Source organism: Xenia sp. Carnegie-2017, unplaced genomic scaffold (assembly GCF_021976095.1).
Source record: "Xenia sp. Carnegie-2017 unplaced genomic scaffold, XeniaSp_v1 HiC_scaffold_3, whole genome shotgun sequence".
In the NCBI taxonomy this organism is placed as follows: Eukaryota; Metazoa; Cnidaria; class Anthozoa; order Malacalcyonacea; family Xeniidae; genus Xenia; species Xenia sp. Carnegie-2017.
Genome location: NW_025813493.1, coordinates 5,222,053 through 5,231,014, shown reverse-complemented (window position 1 = coordinate 5,231,014; position 8,962 = coordinate 5,222,053). Strand labels below are relative to the sequence as shown.

The following is an 8,962-nucleotide window of genomic DNA, read 5'->3' as shown; positions in this document are numbered from 1 at the left end:
ATTTTTTCTCCCTTTCCTACAAGAGATGATGGGAAAAATAAAACACGAGTAAAGCTAATTGCTTGTAGATGTAGATCTTCTAGGTTAGAGCAGTCCTGAAAACGACTGTTGGTGTTGTCAATGATTGACATTTTGACATCCTTTGATCATCAGAGTCAAGTAACACACCAACACCAAGAATTCTTTTCAGGACTGCACAAAGCTGGACGATCAACATCTAAAAAATATAACATAATAGATAATGAAAATAATAAATTCTAATATGAAAATCGTCCCTGCTTTATTAATTACCAATATTGTCAACCAACAGTAAAACATGTTTCACACATACGTCAAAATAGTGATAGTACAAATTTGAATCAAGTGACAAATTTTAAAATTCATACCTTTTAGATTTTCGCTTAGAGGTCATCTTTAATGCATATTTACAAAATTAAAAAATATGCTATCAGAGAAAATACTAATGAAGTTAGGATTCAAGTTTAACTTCTCCTGGTTTTAACATGACTTTCATTATGTAGTTGAATAATCTTATAAAGTTTCGCGCCTTGGCGTCATTACACTGGATCATATCCATCAGGTGGTCATTTGTCACATTGACACAAACAATAACAACCTTTCTCTTGATTTCAACCTCCGTTTTCTTCCTTTTTGTGTTGTTTTCAATTTTGCGTTATATTTAGTTCAATGCATTGACACAAACAATAACAACCTTTCTCTTGATTTCAACCCTCCGTTTTCTTCCTTTTTTTGTGTTGTCTTTTCAATTTTTGCGTTGACTTTATCAAACTCTGATCGAATATAAGCATGAACGAAAATTGTAGTAGATTTTCATTCCTAAATCCTAATGTGTATCAAATGTTGTTTGATCTTTAACTTATCAACGTTTTTAGGGTGGGCGAACTACGTAATTTTCAATTTTAATAATTATCATTCCTTACTTTGTTTCATTCACAACGTGTTTCTATTTTCATTCTAATTAATTGACATTTGCCTCATTTGTATGGCAAGCTATTTCGGAAAAAAGGTGGTCGAGAAAAAAATCTCCGTTGAGAAAGCAAACCGATGTTGAGAAAAACGTGTCTATCATTAAGAATTTGCAGATGGCAGTTCAGTAAAGCAAATATATTGTGAGAAAAAATTCCCGGTCGAGAAAAAAATCTCGGTCGAGAAAAAAATCCCGGTCGAGAAAAAATCTCGGTCGAGAAAAAAATCCCGGTCGAGAAAAATCTCGGTCGAGAAAAAAATCCCGGTCGAGAACCAGTGCACGCACTACCTAAAGACTGGACATAAGGCAGACGAGGGCTGTCATGTAGCACTGCATATTTGGTACTAATATGAATTTCGGACCACTTTCAACAGAACAATCATCAGCACAATTCATCACCGCATTCAACTGAAATTTATTGATAAAAACAATAAAGCAATAAACTCCTGTTTAGGGACTTACTCCCCTTTCTCTGCCTGGTCTATTTTGAATGATAAATTTTATTTGAATATGATGATGATTATTGTGATGACTGTTGTGTTGAATGTGGTGCCCATATGTGGGTGACCATCGTGGTGCCAAATTCACAGTAGCAATTGTAAGATGGATGCGAATGCGAGTAACGGGTCACCAAGAACAGGTCAACTTATTAACAACATTTTAGCTCAAGTCGAAGAATTGTCAGAAGTTATTTCACCATGTCGTGAAAACTCTGAATTATCGTCTATAAACGAGGAAGTGGCGCGATCTTTTAATCGCGGAGGCCGAGGACATGACATAAATTTACAACAATCAACAGCAATGTCGAGCACAGGTACCAGTTTTGCCACCGTTTCGTCCATAAAACCAAGGCAATATTTTCCTGTTATGAAGTATAACAAGTGAATTTTGAACAGCAGCAGCTCCTCAAGGAAAAAGCAATAAAAAATGAAGAAGGGGCCAAGTGGTCCTTTCATACGAGACATAGTCCTTTTGTCAGGGCCAAATGTAAACGTTGTCCCCCGCCAAAGCGCAAGAGTCAATCTAGTGGAAAATGGTCATACTTTTTTAGGCTTCCAGCTGATGAAAGAATGGAAGGGATGTGAAGTAGAGATGCATGTGAGAAATGCGTTTGGTGACAAACTAAAAGATCACAATATAGATATTGAAATCGTAATGTCGGTCCACAATACATTGCATCCACCCTGTCTTGCACCGAACCAAACCTTAAATGGCTTCATGGTGCACAAAGTGTTCAAAGATAAACCAATTTATGTCAGGCCATCAGTACAGATATTGGAACCATTAAGCAACAGAATCAACAAACCTGAACATTTGAATGATCAAGAGGACCTGTGTATTGTGCAGGTATGCTTGTCTTTTCTGCCTTTTCATTTTTTCAAATACATTCTGCTAGAAATGAATTTACGAATTAGTCATTAAACATCATTTTTTATTGTTTGTTCTTTTCTTCAACATTTTTTCGTTGTAAAGGAAGAATCATGATAATTTTTTATTTTCATATGTAATAGGATGACGCAAGTGATGATGAGTTTCTAAGATCTGCGTTTACTAATGAACCTCCTTGCATGTCTTCATATCAACATCCTGGAGTTGAGGAACGCAGTGAAATGGAAGTGACTAATAATCCACCTGCTGTCCAAGAAACCTCTTTGCCATCTGTTGGTACTATTTCAGACTGTTCTCACAACAATGGAAATGTTCAGAATGAAGTTCAACCAGAAGATCCAAATTCTGTTGATATGTCCAATATTTCTGGTATGTTTGTTAAAACATTATTTTGCATCAAAATGAAGTCAAAGGTTTAAGCTGGATTGTTTGCCTTTTGTTATTTGTGATATTTACATCATAAAGTTCTACTGCTGAAGATTTTGCTGTTACACATGTTTAATGAGTTATTGTTGAATTCATTTTGTTATTTGTAAATCAGTCTTTAGACCTTGGATATACCTTTACTACATGTTTTTTCAAATTAAGCATTCCGCCCTTAATTTTGCATTATTGCTTAAGCCAGAGAAAAAACATAGAGCAGGAGTACTCTTTTTTAACGGTATTCTTTTTCTTTTAAAGCTGTTGAAACTTCATCAGAAGTGCTTTTGGAAAATGAAAATCTGTCAACCCTTTTGGAATGTGAAAATCTTCCAACAAGTAACATTGTGATACACCGATCAAATCTTAAGCATAACATGATTGATGCATTTTGTGATGAAGAAATTTTAAATTCAATAGTTACAGTTAGTTATTGATGACAGAGGGCAAAGGGAGAAAGGTGAAGGGCGTGGAGTATTTAGAGATGTACTTACAGGGTTTTGGCAGGAATTCTTTGTATCTGCTACAGTCGGTGCCAATGAAAAAATCCCAGCTATCCGGCATGATTATCAGAGTGAGCAATGGAAAGCTATTGCAAGAGAGTTTGTGTATGATTTTTCTCAAGAAAGGTATCTCCCTATCCAGCTCTCACCTTCTTTTATATCTGTTTGCTTGTTTGGTATCTTTTAAGGCATTTTTGTCAGTCAGTGAGCAAGAAATAGTTAATGAAGAAGTTAGTGGGAATACGAGCCCCCTTGATGATGATGTTATGGAATTCTTAAGTAGCTATCAATGTTTTACCACTCCCAGTGGAAACAATATTGAAAATATTATTTGGCAGTTAGCTCATAAAGAGATCATCCAAAAGCCCCGTTATATTGCAAACTGCTGGACCCCAATCTTATCCTTGCTAAAAAGATACATGCCATTTCAGTCACTTGACAATTTGGTCTCGCTATATAATGAGAAAAAACCTAATGCAAAGAAAGTTGTGAAGCTTCTTGATGCCCATCCTAATACAGATGCAGAAAGGGCATGCTTAGATCACCTGAAAAGATTTATAAGGTCCATTGAAGGAAATATTGGTACTTTTTTGCAGTTTACGACAGGAAGTAATGTACTGGTTTGTGACAAAATAAGCATTTCTTTCAATAAATTGGAAGGCTTAGGCAGACGTCCTGTTGCACATACATGCACTCCTACTCTTGAAATTCCCAGCACATATCAAAGCTATAATGAATTTTCAGAGCACTTCTCAAACTTGCTGAGTAATAAAAATGCTTGGGCTTTTGACAAACAAAACACAAACAAACAACATTTATATACCGGCCAGTATTAATCCCCGCCAGGGGGGTTGACCGGTCCATGAATTTTTCCACGCCACACATCTCTATCTTGCGCCATATCTCTCGTTATACCCATCGCCTTCATATCACTGTTCACAACATCCATCCATCTCTTTCTCGGTCTACCTCGTTTGCGGACTCCATCAACATTCATATGCAACGTTCTACGAATTTCAGCACTTTCTTCCCTCCTTTCCACATGCCCAAACCACCTCAAACGCTGGCGTCTTACCCAATTCTCGATACACTCAACACCAACTCTTTCTCTAATCTCTTCACTTCGAATCCTATCCATCAACGTTACACCACACATCATCCTAAGCATTCTCCTTTCCGTCGACGCCAATCTTCTCAGGTCCTCTGCTTTCGGCGCCCAACACTCTGCTCCATATCCCAAAACACTTCTAACACATGCCTTATACAATTCTACCTTCTGCTTCAACGAAGTCGACTTTCCGCACAACATTCCCGACAACTCTCTAAACTCCACCACGCTGCTTGAACTCTGTTCCTCACCGCTTGCTCGCACCCTCCACCATCATTTAACACATCGCCCAGATATTTAAACTCCGATACACCTTCCAAACTCACGTCACCCAGTTCAAACCGTTCAATCGCGACTCGCCCACCACTTCGACACGTCCCGCACTCAAAATCAGTTACTCTTGTCAATGCACCACGGACACCTGAACATCTTCCATGAACCCACTTACCGCATTTCCACATTATCGAATTCACTCCAACTCTTTTCCCACACACACCACATGGCCATTTATCACTGTCCTTCACCTCCACCTGCCTCGAGCATCTCATGCCCTTCGTCTTTGCCTCATTCACTTTCAGTCCCTTGACTTCTATTGCCGTTTTCCATTCTCGGTACCATTCCAGAACTTTCTGCTTCGACTCCGCCACCAAGACAATGTCATCTGCATACAACAAACACCAGCATCCTTCTTCTTCTCACTTCCTCTGTCAGTACATCCATCACACAAGCAAACAGTAACGGCGACAAGACTGAACCTTGATGAACACCAACTTTTACCTCAAAAACACCAGATCTAGCACCTTCCTCCGTAACCACCGCCTCTACACCTTCATAAGTCTCCATAACTGCCCGAACCATATTCTCTGTCACACCTTTCTTACGCAGCGCGTACTCGATCACCTTTCTCGGAACTCTATCAAACGCCTTCTCCAAATCTACAAACACCATATACAATTCTCTGTCCTTCTCCAAAATTCTCCTGCAGCTGCCTCAACACAAAACACGCATCCGTCGTTCCTCCCCGGTATGAATCCATACTGCTCTTCCCCATCCGAACAACTTCCCTCAACCTTCTTTCAAACACTCTCTACTATTTTCAACGCATGCTCCATCAGCTTAATAGTCCTGTAATTCCCACATACCGTTGCTGCTCCTTTTCCTTTGTACAGCGGGACAACTAGACTCTTTCTCCATGTACTCGGCATCTTTGAGCCCCTCAAAACCTCGTTCGCTACATTACACAACTCTCTCACGCATAGTTCATTGTCCAACATTTCGCTACCCACTTCACTCGGTCCCGTCGCCTTTCTTCATCTTGCGCAGAGCCGCCGCCACCTCATCAACAGTCACTATTTCCCACGGCCCAAAACTTCATCCGCTTCAACTTCTCCATTCCACTCATTCTCTACATTCATCAAACGGTCACAGTACGCCCTCCACACTTCTAACCTGTCTTCCAATAACACCTTCAACTCCCCATCGTGGTTCTGCACGCCGGAGCACCAAAATATCGTTCCTCTCCTTCTGCTCCTTCTAGCTGTTCTAAACAACGCTTTTCTTCCATTCTCCTGCATTTTACGAAGCTCTTTCTGATGTCTTTCGCTTTAGCCACCTCCTTTCGCGCCTTTTTCTTGAATCGGATGTAATCGATCCTATCTGTTTCAGTCCGCGACTTTCTCCACCTTTAAATGCCAACTTCGCGCCAATCACTTCGCTGACTCGTTGATCCCACCACCATGCCTGTTCTTCTACTACACCGCCTTTACTTCTACAACATACCTTCTCCGCTGCCTTTAAAACACCCTTCTTCAAGCACGTCCATCGCTCCTCCACCGTCTCACCCTCAACATTCAATGTCGCAATTTCGTCACGGAAACACTGCTTCCCTTCATTCGATCGTAACTTCCATAGCTTAAGCCTGCCTTTACCCTCAACCTTTCTCCTTTTCACCTTCCTGATTCTCCAGTCCATGACCAGCAGCTTGTGCTGGGTCACACATTCTTCTCCTGCAATCACTTTTGCATCCTTCACGTTTTTCCTCTCTTCTTCATTCACCAGTATATAATCCACCACCGTCCTACTGTCACCAGATTCATACGTCACAAGCTTGCTTTCTTCCTTTATAAACCACGTATTCACTACCACCATCCCACAACTCGCTGCTAACTCCAATATCGTCTCGCCTTCAGCATTCATATCACCAACTCCAAAACCTCCATGCGCACAGTATCCTTTTCTTACGCTTCCCACATGACCGTTCCAATCACCAAGCATCACACATCGCCCTCTAATGTCTGCTCTCACTGCATACACGCTGTCGTAGAACTTTTCCTTCTCCTCCGCACTTCGTCCAACCTGCGGAGCATACACCACAACGAAACTCACAACTTCGGCCTCAATAACTACATCAACTCTCAGGACTCTGTCCGAAACTCTCTTTACTGCTACAACTGACTTCGCCCAATCCTCTCTTATCGCAAAGCCAACACCATTCGTGCCACTTCCGTTTCCCTTCCAAAACCACTTAAATCTCGCTCCATTATCTTCACCCTTTATGACTCTCGTACCTTCACCTTTAAACCTTACCTCCTGAAACCCACACACATCAACTTTCCTTCTCTTCAACATGTCCGCCACTTCTGCACTCCTTCCCTTCATTGTCCCAACGTTCACTGTGCCTACCCGAAGGGTGACACTTCCACAACCATTCGATCCGGAGATTCTTCGCACCCCCTGCCCACTGAAGGGCTGCCGGGGACTGGGGGCCATATCTTCTTTTCCAAAGTCCATGAATTTTGTTGGAGCAAAAGTTTTACGGTAGGATGCCCTTCCTTACACCAACCCCTTTTAGTCGTCTTTTACGACACGCAGAGGATACGTTGGCGCAATTCTAAGCCGGCAACCACACGGCATATGCTTGGGCTTTTGACATTGTTTAAAAATATTAAGCGCATTACATTAAATGTTATTGCTCCATAAACTTAAAACTTGTTCTATTTTGTTATGTTAAAATTTATTTTATAAAGACCAGAATTTTATTCAGGATTGTTACAGAGGGAGACATTCTATAATATTGTTGTATCATATATAAATGAACTTTATCAAACAGGCTGGTTTTTTTCTTGTTCTTTTTCTTATGTTGTGTTTTCTAAGTTTCTGATCAACTTTTTTCTATCACCATCACAAAATTTCAGTAAGTATTTGTAATGCTGCACAATAGAAATTGATGCCATAATTACCATCATTTGCCACTGGATTTGGAACAGTATTGTGGACAATGGACCAATGTTCAGGTGACAAAATAATTCTGCCCTCTGGGACAACAATGTTGTTATCTGTTTCAATGTCAGGAATATCTCCATCGAAGTCCACTCCATAAAATGTAAAGTCTGTAACAAGCTCATCCACTTGGTTGGGAATATTGCCAGAGTACCACAGTGTCATTGGTGACCTATGACCCATTGTTCTAAGTCCATGGTAGTTCCACTGACTTTCAAATTCTCGGAGTGATGCATTTATTCTAGGCAAGAACACTATCTCAAGAGCCAACAAATGTGCTTCATTATCTACATCCAGTAAACCACTATTTTCCATTGTAATAAACAAGTCCTTGTATAAAGCTCCCAGTACTCTATTCACTTCTCGCCACAACCGTTCAATACGTTGGTTGTGAACACTGGTACCTGCAATAAAGCTTCCTCTTCCTGTGCCTCGAGTTGTAATCATGAACTTTGCAATCTCAACGTTTTCCACTCCGCGGTCTGCTCGAACACGTGAAGGAACACCAAATTTTTGATTACCTTCGATAAAGAACTGTACAGCAGTAGTTGCTAAGTTGTTAGTAGAACCTTTTAAATAAATGATAGCTCGACTGTAGCCATCTATACAACCGTGAACTACAAACCTCCACTGTATAAGTTTGTGGTTGGTATCAACGTGCCATAACTCATTTGAAGCAGCCACATTGTACATTCTTTGGATAGTAACACGCTTTCTTACAGCCCTTCCTACAGGATCAAGTAAACGAAGGCATTCTCTCACTCTGTTCCTTTGTACAAAAATTTGACGAGCAACTAAGCCTCCTCGAATATAAGTTTCGCCAGCATATGGAGTTTGCTGTAGTATACTTTCTATAACTGATTTCAATTCGGCGTCAGTGATTTCAGAAAATGTTTGCGATATGTTTAGCTCTTGGCGGTAGTTGTACAGTGTCCTTTCGTTTATACCCAGCGTTTCTGCGATTGATTTCCAATTCATACCCGTTTCTCGTAATGTTTCTATTTGCTCTTTAGAAACAACATATTTAGGCCTTCCACAAGTGAACTGTCGACTCAAAGTTAACCTATTATATGGAAGTTGTTCACGACATTGCGACTGCACTTCACTAAACAAGGATGTGTAACTCTCTGACTAAATTCTCAAATAAACTCTTTAACTCTTCGTGGCCAAATTTGGATTCAATAACTGATTGAAGAGCAAAAACAACGTGAAAATGTCCCTCTAACTTTCTACATACATATTCTTTCGCGTTGGCATCTTCACTATCACGCGACG

The 8,962-nt window shown here is 40.3% G+C and overlaps 2 protein-coding genes across 2 annotated transcripts; one reads left to right on the top strand and one right to left on the bottom strand.

The window, feature by feature from the left end:
- Positions 1–1,542: 1,542 nt before the first annotated feature.
- LOC124454959 lies at positions 1,543–4,033 on the top strand. Its single transcript, XM_047005712.1, has 5 exons — positions 1,543–2,335; positions 2,500–2,746; positions 3,059–3,222; positions 3,489–3,920; positions 4,016–4,033. Exons 1-5 carry the CDS (start codon positions 1,916–1,918, stop codon positions 4,031–4,033), a joined length of 1,281 nt encoding a protein of 426 aa, XP_046861668.1. The 5' UTR covers positions 1,543–1,915.
- Positions 4,034–5,983: 1,950 nt separating this feature from the next.
- LOC124454958 (craniofacial development protein 2-like) lies at positions 5,984–7,198 on the bottom strand. Its single transcript, XM_047005711.1, has one exon. The coding sequence runs from the start codon at positions 7,196–7,198 to the stop codon at positions 5,984–5,986; it is 1,215 nt and encodes a 404-aa protein (XP_046861667.1).
- Between the last annotated feature and the right edge of the window lie 1,764 nt (positions 7,199–8,962).